Here is a 21,571-nt window from a genome sequence, read left to right on the forward strand (position 1 = left end):
CAGAGTGTATACACAGGTAATATCTGCTTTCTATCTTCATCCTTTATCTGCAATTAAATTTGATAACCAAATAAAGATATAATGGAATAAGTCAACTTTTTAACTTGTGGGCACATTTTAGCATTTGGGAGCATGCTGTGGGCTCTAGAGCTGCAATTAGGAAGCAGCACCTGTCCACCACATAGCTAGCATGATGGCTTGCTCAATCATAAAATAAAAAATAAGATCAAGATATCTGGCATACAAAATAGGTTCTTAATAGGTCAATTTTGGATCTAAGTACCTGTTACCCATTGGCACTATGATGAAGAGCATGATATGTACATTCAGCCAATTATGAATGGTTCAGCAAATCATGTTTAAGTAAACTATGGCTTAGCATGATGATCAATTTCAATCACAATTTCCCAAATTATAAGTGCTGTATTCTGCTTCATATTATTCAAATAGAAATGTAATAGGCAAAAACGGAAGATGCTGTGCTTACTCAGAAACAAATATATTGTAGGTATTTATACTTAGAAATAAGAAATATTACATTATTGAATGCAATAATATCCATTGTATTCAACTGATATTTCTGCTAGGTAAGTGTGTATATGATTATAACTCTGGTTTGGCAGCTAAAAAAAACATGATGGGAGATAAACCAGAACACACGCTTTTTGAGATAGTTTTAAGATTTTATTTCTTCTTCCATAACAGCTAATACTAGCCATCATTGGTTGCACAGAACAGTGGACTATATGAAGCATTAGCCTTTAAATATAGCATTTCATAATATATTCTATCAATTTTTCTAGATAAATTATTTCTACTTTCTTTTCAAATAAATGAGAAATGGCCTGAAAAGAGGAGAGAAAAGTGGTATGTAAACATTGATATGACTCTTCCAAGAAACTATATTAAAACAAAAATATTTTCCTTTCATTGATCATTTTTGGGAAGAAACATTCTGCATGAAGCATAAAAGCAGTATTATCTTGCTAAAATCTGTATGTATGTGGGGGATCCACAGCTACCAAATGCAGAAAGGTTATTAGACAGGTTAACTCCCAGTTACTTGTCCATCTTGCCAAGGGCTTCACTGACAATGTCCAGTTCATGCCGTAGCTCATTCACCACATGTGCAATACTTAGTGGATCTTTCAGGATCTGAACGCTTTGGGTATATGGATTGTAACTCACTCCAAATGGGCGTCTGATTGTCTTTGCAAACTCTCTGTTAAGATAAAGAAAGAAAAAAAGGGAATTAATTGTCTACATAGTGGCAGTTTCAGTCAATTATAAACATTTAAATAGCTTAATAATTGTCCTACCACTGTTTCTAATCCATTGAATGATTGCCATTAAAGAGGAAAAAGTGTGGCAGATGTGATAGTGTGGACCAGAAATAGGCAAACTAGTGGCCTCCAGATGTTTTCAACCTCAATCAATAGATCCAGTGGCAAGGGATTATGGGACTATAGTCAACGTTTTCCTGCTTTATTGTGACCAGTGCAGAAATAATGTCCAGGAAAGATACAAAAAAGGAGAGAAATAGTCCACAAATTTGTCCTAACTTGGAAAAACATAAGCCCAGAGAAATAACTAAAAAATGAAGATGGTCCAGCAGGGTGGGCCCCCAAAATTAACCCAGAAAAACAAAAAGATAAATGAGAAAGTTAAATGGGTGCAGAAGATAAACTGAGATCACACAGCAAAATAAGTCATAATTTTGTCTGCTTGCTTGACTTGTAGTTTGCCCTTTTAGTGAAGCAAGCTATCATAGTATATTCCATAAATCACAGTAAAACTGTAAATTACCCTTGTCTGTAAGCAATTGCTGGAAAAAGGAAAAGTAACAGTATCTAAAATATTTGACATTTTTTAGTGTAGCTGTGTTTGTCATTGATAATACAAAATATAACAGAAAAGGCAAACCTCAAATCAACACTGGCATTATATTACAATTAGCATTTTTGTTGTATCTGGTCTTTTGGCAACCTAACACCAATGTAAAATGGGATAAGGTGTTATTTTTTTCCAAGGCCAGGAGCAGGACTAGGACTACTGTATATTTGAATGTCTTTCATTCTGCCAGCTTTCAGTTTCTCAGTGGCAAACAGTAAATTACCTCATCTTTTCTTTTGCATCTTCAAAGCTTTCAGAAATAAAGTAAACTTCCTGGAAGGTAGTAATCATGCATTCTTGCTTGCTGGTGACACTAGGTTCAAAAGTCTTGACTTTGGCATTTCCAGAGAGTGCATGCTGGTTATCAGAAACACCAAAATAGAAAAGATTGAAATGTGCATATTATAGACACATCAATATTGAAGAACATACAAAGATAGCTAATGACATTCTACATCAAAGGTGTCAAACTCAAGGCCCGGCTGCTGGATCTGGCCGAGAGGGTGCTTAGATCTGACTCCTGGAAGCAGCAAAGGATTGGCCACAGACGGCCCTCCTGAGTTCCGTTTTCACTGGCAGAAGGTTGCAAGAGGCCGTTTTCACTGGCAGTGCTTGAGCCACCACAGGCACCCCCAACATGAGTGACATGCCCACTCTGGCCATGGCCACCTCCCCCCCCCCCCCCGAGGTCAAACATAACCTTGATGCGGCCCTCAAATGAAATCGAGTTTGACAGCCCTGTTCTACATGGGTTCTAACTTTTAATTATTTAGTTTGCTTTTATTTTTTGTTACTTACTGTAATTCTTAAGAATGTCTTGTTCTATAATGTGCACAACTTTCAAACTAAGAATCGCCCTTCACCTCTGAGTCACCCAAAACTAGTAAATGGTGCCAAGATGAAAACTAAAATGCATTTCAGTTATATGTAAATACAATTAAACAGAGTTAATTCTACTGATTGTCATAATTCCTCCCTATCTGTCACATTCAAGATGATTCTTTGATAACACATTTTGGGAATTTTTGTGAGCCACCTTGAAAGATTTTGAGGGCTTCATGTTGTTCAGGGGACTTTAAGTTGTATATTTCTGGACCGGTAACTGACTTTCTATCAGTTGAGCAATATTGCTGGATATAATATATTCTTGTTAATGCCAAGCTTCCTTCTGCCAAACTTGCTCTAAATAAACAATATTTTATTGGGTAAAATACCATGCTAGAACATACAACATTGAAACTCATGAATATTGTATTCAATAATCTGTCTAGTGCAAGAAATCAGGAACCCAAGGCTGTTCAAATGAGTACAAATTTAATCCATGCTAGCTCATTACAAGAATCTTAAATACTAATGGTCAAGGCAAATTGGCAGTAGGGTCAATGGAATTCAGAGGGCTGGACTTAAATCTGTGATAGACACAAAGGGACTCCAAACTGATGACCCACTTGACCCCTTCCTTAGGCTTAGCCTGGTCATCTCCAATGTGACCCCTGGCTCTATTTCAGCAGAGTTGTGGTCACAAAGAATTGACACTAACTTGATACCAAATAATCAAACACCATATCATATCCTTCACTGAGAAGATAACCAATGACAGATTTCCTTGAAGTTGTTTGGGGCATCAACAGCCCTTCGGGTGAAAGTCTAAAGCAGAAGAACAGTGAAGGCAAATGAAATAAATAAAAGTTCCACTTGAGTGTACAATTGTAAAACTATTAACACTAAATTAAAGGCACTATTTTGAAGGTGATTTGGGGGCTTACCTTCAATTCACTAATAGAAGAGAGCAAACCAGCTCCGTAGACTCTCAGTTGCCCTTCTTGTTTGCATAAGCCAAACTCCACTGTGAAAAAGTAGCACTGAGAAGGAAGAAAGTTGAATGAGAAGAAGTAGCAGCTCTCTAATAGAGATGTACACATTGAATAATGCCAAACACTGAATATCCACATGATCTTTTGTTGGTGGAATTAAAAGCCATTTCTCCAATATTTCCAGATATATCAGCTGTGTCAATGCAACACACCATGTCATGGCTAATTCAACAATACTAAACTCAGATTGTCTGGATTTGCATAACTAACTAAGCCGAATTCTAGCCAAAAACATTTTAACCTAGAATATGCTGTGGGCCCAGCCTTCAGTGACAATAATACCTCAGTCAACGTGACCAAGTTGATTAGATGATCTCAGGGTTACAAAAATGTGGAAACCACTCTGAGAAATAGTAGCAGTGTGAAAATGAAAATGGGTGTGGAGCCTTCTGTGTTGCAAACAGGTAGTGTCCAGTGGTGGGTTTCAAAAATTTTTAGAACCTCTTCTGTAGTTGTGGCCTGCTTTGTGGGAGTGGCTTGCCAGCCATGTGACTGGGTGGGAGTGGCTTTCCAGCCATGTGACTGAGTGGGCATGGCCAACTTGTAAAATGTGGTGAAATTCACTTAACAACGCTCTTGCTTAGCAACCAAAATGTTGGCTCAGAAACTCTGGCATTTGAAGCACGCAAGTCTTAAAGCTGTCAAGTTACAAGACCCTTGCACCCCTAACCCTTTAGAAAAAAAACCCAGGGGTGTTCAAACTTGACAGCTTTAAGACTTGTGGACTTCAATTCCCAGAATTCCTCCTCTCACTCTTCATCTTGATGATGTGTAGACGGGCAGGGGGAGGGAGCTGGAACCGGTTCTAAACGGCACTGTAGATTTGTGGAACCTCTTCTATAGAGGAGGTTAGAACTGGCAGGAACCCACCCCTGGTGGTGTCGTATCCCTCCCCGCTTGATCAGATGTCTGCAAGGAATACAAATCCTTCCCTTCCCCACCATTCAGTACCACTGAAGGGTTAGGTTCCCTTGCATGAATGAAAAATAGAAGATCCTTTCAGAATTTTCCCTATGGCAGACATCTTATCTTCCTTAGCCACACACTAAAGAAAAGCTGCTCAACAGGGTTTTTTTTTTCCAAAGAGCATAAAGCTTCCAGACTGCCATCCACATTTTGAAAATACTGTGTTCAGTTTGGAGGGGAAAAAATAGTGGAATTTCTGTCACCCCAGAAGGCAGGTACTGCTGCCTCATTTCCCAGTTCATGTACTGTTATTAAAGGCATGGTACTATGATAAAATGTTGACCGAGGATCAAGATGACACAGGTTCAGGATCATCTTCTGCCACACAAAGTTACCAAATGACCTGGAATCAGTTACTTTCTTACAGTTCCATTTATTTCACGGTTTCATTTGGGGGAGTGGAATTGAACGAGAGACCATTTTGTATTCCGTGTTGAGCTTCTGAAGGAATGGCAGAAGTGGTGGCTTTGTACTGGTTTTACTACCGGTTTGCTCATGAACGTATATGCTCTCATGTATGCGCGATGTTTCTGCGCATGCACAGAAGCATCCATGTGGGTGGGCGGAGCCTCCCACTGCTGCCACTATCGGTTTGGCCAAATCCGGCAAACTGGGAGCAACCCACCTCTAAATGGAAGAGTATCATTTCGATACCATTTAAATTAAACAGTTAATTTAAAAGGCAGGTTTATTTATATTCTGCTCATGACACAGATTTCAGTAATCTTCCATTCTGGCAAATTTATAATGAATGGTCAGAAATAAACTTAGCAGAACAGCATTTGATAATTTATTTATTTTTTTTTTGTAAAAATGGCAAGCAAAATGGTACATGAGGACACCTTGAGGCTTTAGGTGTTTTTAAAGTGCTGTTGAATGAACAAGTCTACCTCTTTGGAAGGAGCCATTTTGTGAGTTGATTGGAAAGAAAAATATTTGGGCCAGTTTATTGAGCTTGGTAAAATGAGGACCCAGATTGTTGAGGGCCATATGCTGACTCTGTAAACCACTTAGAGTGGGCTGGAAAGCACTCTGAAGCAGTATATAAGTCTAAGTGCTATTGCCATTGCTGTTAGTCCTTTAAGCTTCACTGACATCCTCTCTTCCAAGGAGATGGGTGGCTTAATCCACAAGAGCAGCTAGCTCCAGAATCAGTAGAGTAAACTGATCATTGCTCAATGGCAGGAATACATGATATGGTCCTCCACCTGCACACAGCCCTCTGGGAAGGCAACCAACCATCACCCATCTTTTTCTCTTATGTGTCAAAGGTATTGTGCATTGATTTACGCCATTTGAAGTGATTCTGTTCAGGTTACCTGCTGAACTTCATTTTATTATAGGCATACACCTCCAGTCAAATTGTCTATAGTTCATGGTAGCAGGAATGCCACCTCTCCTCTGGTTAAAGATCACTGGACACTCTCCTCTCCACAGTTGTTTTTTCCCCCTCAAGCTCATAGTGGAGCACTGAAAAGCTAGGTTTCCCCTTTAACCTCAAATTTACATTTTCAGGCTCTTTATGGAAAACAAACAATGGTAACCATTGGGGGCAAAAAGCCAAGGTGGTGGAGCATTACTGCTTAAATGCATGTATGCAATATTAATTCATGTAGAATGGGTCAGGGCTTCAATCACAGACTGTCTGCCACCTTAGCCTTTTTCACCTCTCCACACCATAGAAAAGCTAGAGTTAAGCCTGCTGAAATCAGTGGTACTTTTAGATTAATTTGGCTGACTCAGACTCAGATTGGTTCACATAAACCAATCTGCCACTACTCTGGAATAAACACTCCATTGATCTGGAGGCAGTGACCAGATAACCAGGAGTAGCCATATTCCAACTTTGTTCCCTTAAAAAGATACCCCCTTTTTAAATGTCTGAGATAGCTACTGTAAGAGGGATATGTGGCTAGAAAAACTGACAAACAACTGGAACCTGTTGTACTGGGCAGGATTGTCTACTTACAGTGGCTAGTTTTTGAACAGCTTCATCTGAGGCTCCAAGTGATACCAATCCAATTTCCTGTGAGAACTGAGCAAAACTGGGCTCAGCCAGAAGGGGGACATGGCCCAAAAGCTCATGACAGGTATCCCTGGAAAACAGAGAAATCAAGGGGATACTAAAACTTGCAATATTGCAATTGCTGGATGTAAACCATCTCACATTAACATAGTTAGCATCATAATAATAATAGTTTGTCAAAAAATTAACTTCTAAGGTTTGCTGTCTTTCCTTTCCCAGAACTATTATAAAGGAAGAAATCTGTCCCAGTAGTAGATGGCTCAGCTAGACATAATCCAGTACAACGATTTGCATTATTATATTATTATTATTATTATTATTATTATTATTATTATTATTATTATTATTATTATTATTATTATTATTATTATTATTATTATTATTATTATTATTATTATTATTATTATACTACGATTGTATCACAGCGGCCAGTTGTTTCACCAGATTTGGCATTAATTACTAGTCGGGCCCCACCCAGGGACCTAGGACATCATAACGTATTTTCGTAATATGTGTGCGGATCCAAGCAGTGCGGCCTTTTGCATTTGACTGATGGTGATTTTGTCAATTTTTAACTGTTTTAAATGTAATTCCAGTGCTTTTGGAATAGCACCCAGTGTGCCGATTACCACTGGAATTACCACTGCTGGTTTGTGCCATAATCGTTGGGTTTCGATTTTTAAGTCCTGGTATTATTATTATTATTATTATTATTATTATTATTATTATTATTATTATTATTATTATTATTATTATTATTATACATTCTGACTCTACAAAAAACTATCTTACTTGGAACAATTTATATCCTCCAACGTTACCTTAACAGTTCCTAGGTCCTTGGTTAGGACTCGAGCTGTTGAGCTACCAACCAGCCCCAAAGGCTATGAATCTCACCAAAGATTAACATAATAATAATAATAAAATTTGTAATGCTTAGGTTCCAAACTGAATACACTTGAAGAAGCTTATCATAGTATAGAGAGGTGGCCTTGAAGAAAATAGGGGACAACCATCAGTAAAGAGATTAATCCACAATATTCTTTCTTAGCATAAGAAACAAACTCAAGATTGCATTTGACTCTCTTTGGTATAATGTGGTGGAGAAAGAGAAAGACTGTCAAGATGCTAGTATTCATGGCAGTGACTTTTTCCTGATCTAGTCTACCATTAAGTGCTGACTTATAATCAGAATCAATGTGTTACAATCCCCACTTACGGTTCCGGGGTATAAAGAGGATCTGAACTGTGCCGAACATACTGAGTGCAGTGAAATACTCTGAATGCTAAGCCTGCCAAGAAATCCCTGGGCGACAGGTATCCGGCAACAGGGCGAATGGTAAATCCAGTGCGCTCTGCAAAACCAAGCAATAGTTCATAAATGGCTTTTATACATTTCTCATAAATAGTTTTCATTAGTTTATAATATAGCATAGAAAGAAAATACCAAAGTAAATATTAGGAAAAATAGGGAAGGGAAAAGTGAGGAAAAGGAAAGGGGGAAAAGAAAAAAAAGGCATTGACTTCCAACTCCCTTTGGTGCAGTAGAAGAAGGCATTAACATCAAACCTCAACTTTTTACTCTTACATAATAGTGTAAAGTAGCATTTCTATAACAGCAAATCTATCTAATCAGTAGAACCCCAAATAAAAGATTCATTTTTTCCCACCTCAAGCACAAAGTCCAGAAGCGGTTTCCAAGTAGAAATAAAAGTATATGTATTTTTTTCTTTGATCAATACAATACAATACAATACAATTGCAGAGTTGGAAGGGACCTTGGAAGTCTTCTAGTCCAACCCCCTGCCTAGGCAGGAAACCCTATACCGTTTCAGACAAATGGCTATCCAATATCTTCTTAAAGACTTTCAGTGTTGAGGCATTCACAACTTCTGGAGGCAAGCTGTTCTACTGATTAATTGTTCTAACTGTCAGGAAATTTCTCCTCAGTTCTAAGTTGCTTCTCTCCTTGATTAGTTTCCACCCATTGCTTCTTGTTCTACCCTCAGGTGCCTTGGATAATAGTATGATTCCCTCTTCTTTGTGGCAACCCCTGAAATATTGGAACACTGCTATCATGTCTCCCCTAGTCAAAACAAAACAGTCTTTTATATATTTCTCAATACAATCTTGTATTTGTATAACTTGGCATCAAAATATCACAACAGGAGAAGTGATAGTAATCTTCTACAAGCCCTTCCTGGTTTGGGTTGGGTTGGGTTGGGTAGTGTTGGGTTGGGTTGGGTTTTTTTACAGGCACTGAAGGAAGTTCTTAAGGGCTACAAAGCACCTTATCAGGGCAAAAGGCTTCAACTTTACCTCAATCTCTTTACCTCAACAAAGAGTCTCACTGCCTCTTCAGCATGAATTCTCAATCAAGGTAAATATGAGTCATCAAACAGAAACCTACTGTAATCTAGAGAGAGCACAAAGAACTGTTGCCAAAGCAGACCACCAGACTACTTTCCAAATAAATGTGATCCTTTGTGGAGAAAGAACTTTCTGCTCCCTTCCTGTAATGGAAGCTCCCCTTCAGCAAGAATTCAACAGGCATCTGACCCTTACCTTTCAGAAATAGGGACACATCTTCTAACTGAGGTATATTATCTTCTCGATACCCACAGCACTTTGAAAGCAAGGGCAGATTTTTCAAATACTCTCTGCACGCGTGGGTTGGATACAGCTTATTGAGTTCCCGAAATACAGTGCCCCAAGTCTTGATTTCCTCCTCCGTGAATTTGACTTTGGGAATTGGATCCCCACTGCAGAAAGAATTTTAAAAATTAATTTTCACTTCATTAACATTTGTCCAATATGAAAAACAATGGTGTTTTGCATAATGGCATATTTTCTATTATTCTGGATACTGGCTATCGGTTGCAAATTGGGTTGAGACAATTGGAAAATGGAAGCTGAGCTTTTACAGATCCGGGGTATATTACTACAGTTGGACATTGAGTTACATTCAAAGAGGAAAGTGGGATCAGAGTGCTTACAAGGATACATGTAGCACCTGTCCTAGCTGCTTTCAGCCAAATGTGTCCTTAAGAAGCTGACATAAATATTCCCATCAACTCTTTATCACTTTCTTCAATCTCATGGAACACCAACCTGCTTTATCAATTAGCAAAGGCAGGAAGGGATCAAGACTTATCCAGAAGCATTAAAACATTCAGTGAAGGCTGCAAAGAGTTTTAAATACACAGTTCGATTTTAGATATGTTTACTAGGATAAGTGCTTTTGTAAAGTTTTTTTCTTGAGTTCTGTTTTGTAGCCAAAGTTATAAACATAAGCAATTTCATTTTTTTTCAATATGTACTTTTTTTCAATTTTCCCCCTTTCTCAAATTTAAACTTTATTTTTCCCAAGAAAATATAGTCACTACAGGAATAAAACCACTTTGGTGAGATGTAGAAGCCCAACTAATTAACTTCAGAGGAACATCTTATTTTAACTTTGTACAAATCTAGTGTGGATTTTAGAACACCAAGGAATGCCTGTAGGTTTTCAGAAATCCGTCAAGCAGTGGTGTCAAAAATGTCTGTCTGCCTTTCGCAGAGTTTATTTGGCTTTTATACAGTTTTAACAAGCAAAGCAAAGCAGGGGTAGCAACAGCATTGTTTTTGGTTTACTCCCTCATTTTTCCCTTGTGAATCCAGAAGGCTCCACCAGCCAAGGTTGAATCTCACATAACTCCCTGATACGGCCTGTCTCTGCTCAGGGAGATAATGGGCACAAAGATAATCGGCTACTTGAGTACATGGCTGTAATGCGCATGTCTGTACGTAACCTTTCCTCTTTTCCCACATCTGGTTCTGCTAATTAGGTGAGCTCGTAGGTATCCAAGATAACCAGCTACTGAGATCATGGTAGCTTCCTAAGCATATCTTTATGTAAGGTTACCTCTCATTCCTTCATCTGCCTATGCTTCCTTTTTTGTGTTTGTGGAATATCCTTTCAGTAGATATTTTTAAATGCCTTCAGTGCTTTTTATCTGTCAGTTGTTTTAATATCATCATAGTAATAGCATTTAGTACACACTGATACATACTGTTTGTAATTCATAGCCAAGTCAGCAAAATACTTCCGTCTCTTGCGATAAACATTGTCTTTGAAACCCTAGTGCAAAACAAATAATAAATTCCTCATTATTAAGATTAAAATGGTGAAGTTCTATCAATCAGCTGGACAGGAGCCAAGGAAAGAAAATTTAGGAACATTTTATGAGGTAAATATATGCAAACCAGAAACCTATATCTTTCTTTTTTATATACTTATTTACCTCAGTCTTTAATCTGGTACCTTCTAGATATTTGACACTACAATTCCATCTCCCCATAACTACTCAGCCTTTGATCAGGCTGCCTAGATACGAAGGGAGTTGTAGTGCTATACATCTGGAGAGTATCAGAACAGGAAATACTGATTTACATACATTCCTGCAATTAATAGGAGAGACAAACTGCCCAATACAATATTATATAGCAATAGCACTTAGACTTATATACCGCTTCACAGTGCTTTAAAGCCCTCTTTAAGCAGTTTACAAAGTCAGCATATTGCCCCCAACAATTTGGGTCCTCATTTTAGCAACCTCAGAAGGATGGAAGGCTAATATAGACCTCATATCCCAACATACTGCACACACATCTCTCAAAATAAATAAATAAGTAATACCGTAACTGCCAAAAGAAAGCAACTGGGCCAATAGTGTGGACCATGCCCCATCATCTACCAGAGGTACCAACTTCAGACACGAGTGATACAACTTTCTGGCATTACCAAGCAGGGATTTTTTAGAACTTTCAAAAGCATATTTGAGGAAACGGAAGCACATGAAACCTTATACATGGCATAAAAAATATAAAAATGTATGGCTCTTCCCCACCTTCCCTCCAGTTTTCCCTGAATCTCACACAGCTTCAGAGGTCACCGCTTTATCTAAATTCTACATATTTTAGTAGAATTTAATATATAAAACAAAATTTGAAAATGGAATGGAAATTAGGAGAAAAAATTATTCAAGCTTGGGAGTTAGATTATTCAAGCAGCTTTTCTTCAGAAAAGAACCAAAATATACATAGGCAAAGACTGTTACAAATCTACTCACTGGATGGTCTGCATCCAGATCCGATCCATACATCAGAACACGATTTGCACATTTATCCAAATCTGAGATCTTCTTAGGAAACCAAGGTATATTTTCCATGTCTAGGGAATGGAGAAAATTCAGAGTTATTAATAAAAATTAGGCTGGTTGGAAAAAGGAAACTAGCCTCATGACAGTTCAAAGTGGAAACTAGCTGTTAAGTAAATGCCAAAATTGAAGGCAACTTCTTATCGTATATATGCACAGCACAAAACGCTTCCTGCTGTGGTACTTACAATGAAACAGGATAGCTATATTAAAAATAAGGGGAGATGCTTGCATTAAATTAGCATCATAACTGCAGTTCTCACTCAAGCGAAGCATGTGTAAAGAGACACCAATATGAAAATGCTCTTGAAATTTTTTTGAAATGAAATGGAGGGCAAAAATGCTTTAAATATATATATACATATACATACATACATACATACATACATACATACATACATACATACATACATATCATTCCAAAATTAACAAAATAATTATTTACTAACAGAATTGCTTGCCAAGAATTGTTCTTCGTTGTCCCAAAGGGCAGAAATCTGAAGAATGAGTTCCAGTTGCAGAAAAACTTACTTTTGTTGAATTTATTTATCATTTATTAGTGAAAACTTAAAACAGAGAGACAAAATCAACTGTATTTTTAAATTTCATTCAATAAGCCTTGGAATAGCAAGACATCTTCATAATATACATGCAATTTTAATAAATCACTTTCTTCTTTTCCTTCTTCTTACCATCTTCCTGTAGGTAGTTGATTGGGTTCACGGTCAGAAAATTTACATGGGATTTCAGGAGATGGAAGATTTCATCTAGCTGCTCCCTGTTGCTATCACAATCAATAAAGATCTCAAATTCCGAATTTCGTCTTCTGGATTTTCGAGATTCAATGTGCACCAAATTCACATGTTTTTCCTGAACAATAAGACCATTAAAGTGGGATCATGAATATCGTCTGAAAACAAATATCTAGGGTATACAGTCTTTCTTTAACACTCATTTAGTCAAGCTTTACACAAATAAATTTATACTTTGAATTAATTCATAATGAATTTAAATTTATAGTCAATACTATTTATATTAAACAGCCTTCTATTCTTCCTAGTTCATATGTAATTTTTTTAAACAATTCCCATTATATGGCTAAGCCATATAACAAATAATGTATAACAAATACATCCTTACCCCTTTCTGTCTTCTTTCTCCTCCTCTTTAACATAATCATCAAGCCCAGAAAGAGAAATACCACTTCTAATTTTTTGGGAAAGCTGTGATCCAAACTAGATTTGATCTGCTTGAATTTACTAATTATATATCTTTAAAAAGTCGTTGCTTTATGTTTATGCAACAAGGAATTGTGATTTATTTCCAATTAGAAGAAGTTCCAGTCTACTCCTAGTAGAAGTGAAATGGGGGAAGAGGTAGTAACCCATGTAAAAGAAAATAGTTTTACAACTGGTTTGTATAAAATACAAATTTTATAGCCAGAGACAGTGATAGAATGCAGAGGAGTCCAATCAGTCTTTCCAATGAAAAGAGCATTTCACTATCCTGATGCAAGTGTGCCTCTGTGGATCTATTTTATAACATCAATGTGCTATGGCATGATGCTGCATTTATTATTTTGACAATAGCAGAAGTCTTTGGACATCAGCTGTTCACAGCTGTTCAGTTTTCCATTTTACACTGGCAAATTCTGCTCGTGTTGAAAATTATAGTAGAAAGTACAGGAAACTGAACTGTGACAAAAAAACAAACCCCAAACTCCCCAGAGGGGGGTTCAGCAGGTTCTGAACAGTTCTGGAGAACCGGTAGCGAAAATTTTGAGTAGTTCGGAAAACCAGTAAATACTACCTCTGACTGGCCACGTCGCCATCTGCCTCCCGAGTCCCAGCTGATCTGGAGGGAAGGGGGATTTTGCAGTATCCTTCCCATGCCACGCCCACAGAACCGGTAGTAAAAAAATTGAATCCCACTACTGAAACAACCCCCCCCCCAAAAAAAGACCCTAGGGTCATTTCCACAAAAGTGCATTCCCTGTTTTCCATCCTTGAGTCAGATTGGATTCCTGGTATAATACCCTTTGCTGCATTCTAGAGCAGAGGATTTCAGAATGTTTTATGTGATCAGCTGATGGCGTGAAGCATCATACAAGGAGACCATGGAACATTTTGGTAGAGTTGTTCTGCTGTGCCATTTTTCCAATAGGACTGATATACACACAGTTTTTATTCTGATCTCCATTGCTCAATTTTTTAGGAAATTCTTGTGGACTAGCCCTTTAGAGAAGACTCTGGTATCTCATTCATTATTAAGCAGGCTGTTTATGATATGGAATGGTACTTAAACAGCTGGAATTTTTAAGGAACAAAGCAAAATCGAGAGTGTATTATGACATTCTCAAGGTTGTTCCCATCTACTGGAAATGCCCACACAATATATTTATTTGTACAACAGGGTGGTGGGTTTCAATTTTTTTTTTTACTACCAGTTCTCTTGTGTGAACTGCGTGTGCGCAAAAGCGTCTAGGTGGGTGGGCGGAACCTCCCACCTCCAGTACTACCGGTTTGCCCGATATGGGCCGAACCAGGAGCAACCCACCTCTGGTTCAACTGTAGGTAAGAGTAACAACTCACCTGAAAGAGTTTTAGGGCTTTGACAAGTCCCCCAACTTCATTCTTTAAAGAGAAAATAATAGCAGCTCTGCTCCGTTCAGATGAATTGGCCTTGTTCTCTTTATTGTCTTCATTTGTAGTATAGTTTGGTTTGAAGATCTAAAATAAAAATTTGTGGCCATCAGTGTTAAATAAGTCAGATCTATTTTTAATTACTTGGAGTGACATCAAATTTGGACAATGCTCTATTATTTTAAGGATAAGTATTTTCCACTAGTTGAATCCAATGATATCTGTCAAAGGTGTTCTTTTTAAGATGGAAAGTAATCCAATAGCCATAATTCTTGTAGCCATGTCTATTTCTTTTCAATAAATCTTGCTAAGGTTTAGGTCTGTGAACTTTTTCTTGGAAAAGAATTACTTTTGGTTTAGACAGATTTCAAAGAGCCTCACAATATAAATGGCCTCTTTTGATTTCCTTGGTGCATGCCTCGTTATCATGTCTTTGTCACTGCTTTTGAACTGATAGCATTTTGAAGTAATCCCACATACATCAAAGCAATAATAGATGCAAAGGTGGCACTTCAATGCTCAAATGCATTTCATATGTGCTTCATGTTTCAAGGCATATCGTAGCTGCATATAGTAAAATTTTAAAAGTTTTAAACAGTTTTAAAAGTTTTGCCCATTTTACTTAATATTTAAAACCAATTATACAGAATTCTGTTTTTTGGATTTTTTAAAAAATTGAATATTCAAACATAACACATTAGATGCACTTAAGCTAGATTTAAGTAAGCATAAATTCACATGCGATTCTGCAGGATTAAAACTTCCTAAAGTAACTTTAGCTGATCTCAGAAAACCTAATCCAGATTGGACCGGGTTAATTCTTGGAGGGGAGACCCCCAGGAAATCTCAAACTATAGACTAAACTGGGAAATCAAAAGAATAAATCACAGAAGAGTGCAACAGCAAACCACTTCGATAATGTGGCTGAGGAAATTCAATGGATGTGTCTACTTGCTAAGTACCCTAACCCTAACCCTAAATTCTCTATGATGCTTGATAAAGAAACCTGTACAGCATGAAATAAAGTGCCTGAAGAAAGTGCAAACTATTCCTAAGAAAATGAAATTTCTCCAGGGAATCTCCTACAGTCTCATTAGTTATTAAGATTTTCTTTACCAAAATGACTTAAAATTATACCATCAACAGGTTTGTTTCATTTTCTGATGCCAAGACTATCGTGGATGCTTTGGGTGTTTTGTTTTGTGTCCTGTTGGATAGGCTCTTTATTATTATTTTTTACTTCATCAATGCCACGTTTTTAAGGTTATTCTACCTTATACTCTTCTAAATGCTATATGTGGAAGTGGGAAGAGGAGAAATTAATCAGAAAAAAACCTCGCAACCTAAGCCACCTTAAAAATCAACAAGACTTTTGACTTTGTAAATTGAGTTCTTTAACATTTTGCCTCAAATGTCAGTATTGATTTTCTATTCACCTATTTATCCACAACTCCTTTAATTGCTGTAAAAGCAACCAGTTTGATGTAGTTTATAAAATCTAGTACTTAAGAAAGCAGATTAAGTTCTCACAAGAAAATCTTCAAACATCATCATCATCAATTCCCAGCAATATATTTGCTATAAAAAAAAAAGAGTTAGAATTCTTTCCGATAGTTCGCCCCAAGTTGACGTCTGAGCCTCCAGTAGAAATTCCATTATTTTTCAAACACTATGACCAATAACCATGACACCTGAGGTAATATCCAGTCATAGTCATGTTCATTTGTATGTCACGCCAGGCTGAGGAGGCTGAATGACAACATTCAACGGCAGGGGGAAGCCCAGAAGAGCTTTCCTTATGCACAAGTCAAAGCTTCCTGTATGGTGCTATTACATTCACTCCAGTGGTGAGATTCAAATAATTTAACAACCGGTTCTCTAATGACCAGCTGGGTAGGCAGTGGTGGTGGTCATGTGACTGGGTGGGGGTGGCCAGCTCAATGTCACTCACACTTTACCTTAGCTGTTACAATGTAATCAGGGTTAACCAGGGAGGCAGTTTCTGTAAGCAGGGCAATAAAGATGAGGCTAGAAATAACACCAGAATGTTTCTTTCCTGCCTTCCTTACAGGATTAGCCCTGTAAAGTGAAAAAAACGAAAAGGAGATTTCTTCCAACAACCGGTTCTCCAAACTGCTTAGAAAGTTAACAAGGTGCGAACTGGCTGAATCCCACCACTGATTCACTCTGTCCTCTGTTATCGGTCCTATAGCACCAAGGCACTTCTATCTATGCCCTTCCTCTCTTTTCTTTCCGCACCTAGGCCTCTCTTGTGTCATCTGTTTCCTAATTCTATCACAATCCCTAGGAAGGAAACAGTTCCATAATTGCTAGAAGCATTTTGTTACTTGATTATGTGCCAAAAAAAGATAATGAATGCAAAATTTGAATTTATTTGTTTGAAGAATTGTTACCTCATTTGTCAATCACAAAGCCCCCATCACAAATTATAAGAGATTCCATTCTGTCAAACTTAGCACCTAAATAATTCAACTCAACCAAAAGAGAAATTGGGAAAGGAACTAGATTTTGGTTGCTGAATTTTTAGGCATGGAAAACTGAAGATTTTTTTTTCCGACTGACTTAAATTTTATAATTTTTCTACACCGCTGGAAAAAATGTTTTGTGGCTGGCCATTCTTTTATATGAATCTCTGTGTTATGCTGAGCTTTTCGGTTTCTCACTGTATTCACAGCATTTTTCAAATAAAAGGTCCCATTAAGTATTACCAGCCATATACGTTTATTGTGAGGGGGAAAACGATGCTCTCTGTAAGCTTTTGCCCAATTCTACCAGTGCTACACTGTAATTATTCTGTATTCTGTAATTATTCAACTTTATTACTCAGAAATGTGGGTCACAGAACAGTGTTTCTTAACATTTACAACTTTACAATGGATGGCCTTCAGCTCCCAGAATTCCTCAGCCAGCCATAGTGTATTCCGTTGTTTTTTACTTTAAGATCAATACTGGCATTATAATATCTACATGTGATTTTCAAAGGATGCTTAGAATAAGTTTTAATTGCAGCTGACAACATTTTTCTATAGTTTTTTATGGTGTACCTCTTTAAATCACAAAAGTAGAAAAATGTAAGAAATATGATAAATCAGCAACTGAAGTCCCATAATCTAAATCTAGAAAATGCCCCAGGAAAATGCTGTAGTAGTCAACCTTGATGCATAGACCATTATAGAAAAAGGCACAGTTCTAGGAATCAAAATCTTGTCTGCCAAAAATGCAGCCTTCATTTTCCAAACTGGACTTTCTTGCCACCACTTGTCGACAGTTAATATACATTGATGTTCATGAGTAAACTTCATATTTAATAGACAAAAAAGAGGTAGGTGAACCAATCTAGAAGGTTTTAGGAATGTGTGTGCTATTTAACATTTAGTATTACTAAAATATGAACAGGAGTAGCAGAAACATGTACTGCCAGCAAAAGAGACAGGTACCAAATATGTAGCCAAGGTGTATATGGAATCTAAGTAGAACAAGAAGCAATGGATGAAAATTAATCAAGGAGAGAAGCAATTTAGGACTGAAGAGAAATTTCCTGACAGTTAGAACAGTTAATCAGTGGAACAGCTTGCCTCCAGAAGTTGTGAATGCTCCAACACTGGAAGCTTTTAAGAAGATGTTGGATAATCATTTGTCTGAAGTGGTGTTGGGTTTCCTGCCTAAGCAGGTAGTTGGACTAGAAGACCTCCAAGGTCCCTTTCAACTCTGTTATTCTAAGTTAAAGACTACACTTTTTTTAAAGCAGTCTACAACATGAGCATGCTCATGAATCACTATGCAAAAAAGACTTTCTAATTTACTGGACTGCTATAAATGAACAATGCAAGAGGACAAACACAAATGCAGTTTTTGACCTTAATGCATAGAATGGCTACCACAACATAGAGCTAAGAATGCCAAGTGGACAGCCCACTTTTCTAGTTGGCTGCTGGCGTCTGGGTGGCCACTTCAAAAAGAGTGCTGGGTTAAATAGCCTATTAACAGTATCCAACTTTTTCCTATAGTTTATGGTCAGTCAATCCCTTCCCAAAGAGCATTTGGGGTAGGAAATTATTCTGGTTACCTAGAATCCGTGCAGAATTTACAGAACTATGTCTGTCTCACTGTTTATTTCCCACTGAAGGATGCAAGACAAAAAAAAGTGCATGCAACTTTTCCCAAGGTATGCTAAAAGAGCCAAGCTAGGAAACAGGCAATGGGAGACAACCGTACTTAAATAAAAGCCTGTCAATTCTCCGGTTATTTCATTCAAGTTCAATTGCCTTGTGCACTTTTGAACAGCAGGGCTATAAAGCAGAAATACCCAAGATCTTTATCTGAGTAATTTTGAAGTCCTTGCCACATTTTTTTTAACCATCATAAGAATTGCCAATTCACGAGGGAGGCTCTCTCCTCTTCCTAATCTCCCCACAAATCTCCTGTTTGATTCAACCAGACAACCAACTGTAACAGGAGTTCCTGCAAAGAACCAACTCTGGTGCAGAGGCATCCTGCTCTTCTATAATACAGACAGATATAGAACTGAAGGCCCCCCAAAACTTATCTAATCCCAATGCATTTCTTATTTGAAGCATAGATGCAGAAAAAGCACCAAGCAACAGCATCATCAGTTGTGCGAAAGGTTTATGGGAACAGTACAAAACAGAAAATGCTCACTTACAAAGAAAGGGAGAGGGTGAGATTCTTTAAAAGTGTGGCATTCCAAAGCACTTTTTTGTTCTAGCAACCCCTTATTTGTAGAAGGGAAAGAAGAAGAAGAAAAGTACCAAAGAAGAAAAATGTCTATGGAGATTCTCAGTCATCCAGGTCAAGGTTGTCTTTTCAAGAGGCAATTGGACTTTCTGGGAGGTTTTTTTTTTCCTTTGAAGACGTTTTTGCTTCTCATCCAAGAAGCTTCTTCAGCTCTTCAGCTTCTGGGATGAGAAGCGAAACGTCTTCAAAGAGGAGGAGGAGGAGGAGGAGGAGGAGGAGGAGGAGGAGGAGGAGGAGGAGGAGAAGGAGAAGGAGAAGAAGAAGAAGAAGAAGAAGAAGAAGAAGAAGAAGAAGAAGAAGAAGAAGAAGAAGAAGAAGAAGAAGAAGAAGAAGAAGAAGAAGAAGAAGAAGAAGAAAGCCAAAACGCCAGAAAGAAGGAGAAGAAGTGGAAAACCGCTTTCCCAACGGAGGAGAAGGAGAAGGACCTACCCCATTCAGAACCGGGGGAGATAAAAGATCGCCGAGCTGATTCTCATCCAAATTGGAGCTCACGGAGTCGAAGGACCGACCTCGCCGCGGCAGCTCCATTCTGTTGTTGGAGTACATGCTGAAGACGAACGAACCTCACCTCACTCGACGGCAGGAGCAACAGGTGGCCGCGCCGTCCGCCTGACCACTTCTGCTGCTTCTCTCGCTGCTGCTGGGCTATTTATGGGGCAGGAGGAAGGCGGAGGGGGCCCGGGGCAAGGCTCCGATCTCTCGCCAAGCGAACCGGCGCAGGGCGGGGCGAGAGCGACGCCCCTCTCCTCTTCACGTGAACGTAAAGGAGGGCATCGTTCGCACGGGAAGAGCGGCTGCCCCAGTCCTGGCGCTTAAGACTTTGCCCTACTGAGGTCTATCCGTCCAGGACGAAGCCTACGGCAGTTCCCTTCGATCCCTCGCCCCTATCCAAGAGGGCGTGATGAATTCCCTTCTTGAGCTTGTTGAATTTCTTGAACTGCCACCTTTTCTTTTCTGCCTTGTTGGGGCTCAAGGGATGACTTCTTACAGGTTGCTCTAGAGAGGAACTCTGCCTTGAAAGGGAGGGACACACACAAACAAACACACACACACACACACACACACACACACACACCAGTTTGTTCTGGCATGTATCGTGAACAAGCTTGGTATGGGGGTTAAATGTTGGACCAGGAGTAAGGAGGCCCACATTCTAGACCAGTGTTTCTCAAAGTGGTCCGTACCGCCCCCTTGGGGGGCATTAAAGAAGTGCAAGGGGGCGGTAGGAATTTCCGCCTTACATGGGGGCGTTGAACGTACAGAAGGGGGCGTTGAACAAATTCTATTTATTACTTGTTCTGTGACTAGGCGGACTCACACAGCAGTCATTGCGCGTGGCACGCGGGCAAACCTGCAACACCGATCGTTGCTGTTGGAAACATGGCTTTCATACGAGCGAATGTGCACTTCCTTAGTCAGTCTTGGGTCTAACATTGCGTCCCCAGTAGCACAAGGAATAGAAAATTCAATAAAATCCCATATAATGCTGATCAAATTTCTATGATATCCTATTCTAATTTCTATGGCTGTGCTACTGGGGGTCTAGTGTATGCCGCGCGCAGTGTGAGTCAGCCTCCTTTCACTGCGCCAGGAATGGAGGCTTCCCCAGTAGCACAAGGAATAGAAATTTCAATAGAATCTCATAGAAAGGTGATCAAATTTCTATGGTATTCTATTTAAATTTCTATGGCTGTGCTGTTGGGGTTGCTGGGTCTTCTTCCTTAGAGTTTAGGCGTCCTTGGCACATCTGACGAGCGAAAATGCCAGTTTCGGATAAAAAGGGGAGATTTGAGACTACTTCTAAGCAACATCGATCCTAGAGTGAGTGAATTGGTTGCGAAACATCAGTGTCATCCATCTCATTAAAAGTTCTGAATAAAAGTTGAGTTTATCAAACATTGTTCTGCACCATTAAAATTTATTTACATGTAATACATTTTGCAATTTAATACATTTTGTATATTATACAATTAAATAATATTTAGGGGGCGGTGGCAAATCAAATTGTGTCTTAAGGGGGCGATGGTTAAAAAAAGTTTGAGAAACACTGTTCTAGACTATAAGGTAAAGGTAAAGGTTCCCCTCGCACATATGTGCTAGTCGTTCCCGACTCTAGGGGGCGGTGCTAATCTCTGTTTCAAAGCCAAAGAGCCAGCGCTGTCCGAAGATGTCTCCTTGGTCATGTGGCCGGCATGA

General features: G+C 38.6%; 1 protein-coding gene across 1 annotated transcript; it reads right to left on the reverse strand.

Annotated features, from left to right (window-relative positions):
• Nucleotides 1-679: 679 nt before the first annotated feature.
• Nucleotides 680-20,000, reverse strand: TPH1 (tryptophan hydroxylase 1). Its single transcript, XM_081936264.1, has 11 exons — nucleotides 19,805-20,000; nucleotides 14,549-14,686; nucleotides 12,650-12,827; nucleotides 11,871-11,971; nucleotides 10,812-10,879; nucleotides 9,325-9,521; nucleotides 7,979-8,114; nucleotides 6,703-6,829; nucleotides 3,660-3,755; nucleotides 2,117-2,250; nucleotides 680-1,222 (listed from the first exon to the last, which is right to left on the reverse strand). The coding sequence occupies exons 1-11, from the start codon at nucleotides 19,919-19,921 to the stop codon at nucleotides 1,060-1,062; spliced, it is 1,455 nt and encodes a 484-aa protein (XP_081792390.1). The 5' UTR covers nucleotides 19,922-20,000; the 3' UTR covers nucleotides 680-1,059.
• Nucleotides 20,001-21,571: the final 1,571 nt, after the last annotated feature.

The sequence above is a fragment of the Natrix helvetica genome (assembly GCF_964273705.1).
Source record: "Natrix helvetica genome assembly, chromosome: 1".
Lineage (NCBI taxonomy): Eukaryota > Metazoa > Chordata > Lepidosauria > Squamata > Natricidae > Natrix > Natrix helvetica.

Coding starts and splice junctions, on each gene's coding strand:
- TPH1 (XM_081936264.1), bottom strand. CDS start 19,921: ATGTACTCCAACAACAGAATGGAGCTGCCGCGGCGAGGTCGGTCCTTC. Junction 14,687..19,804: donor CTCCCCCGGTTCTGAATGGG/GTAGGTCCTTCT, acceptor TTTTTATTTTAG/ATCTTCAAACCAAACTATAC. Junction 3,756..6,702: donor CTGTTCAAAAACTAGCCACT/GTAAGTAGACAA, acceptor CTTCCTTCTCAG/TGCTACTTTTTCACAGTGGA.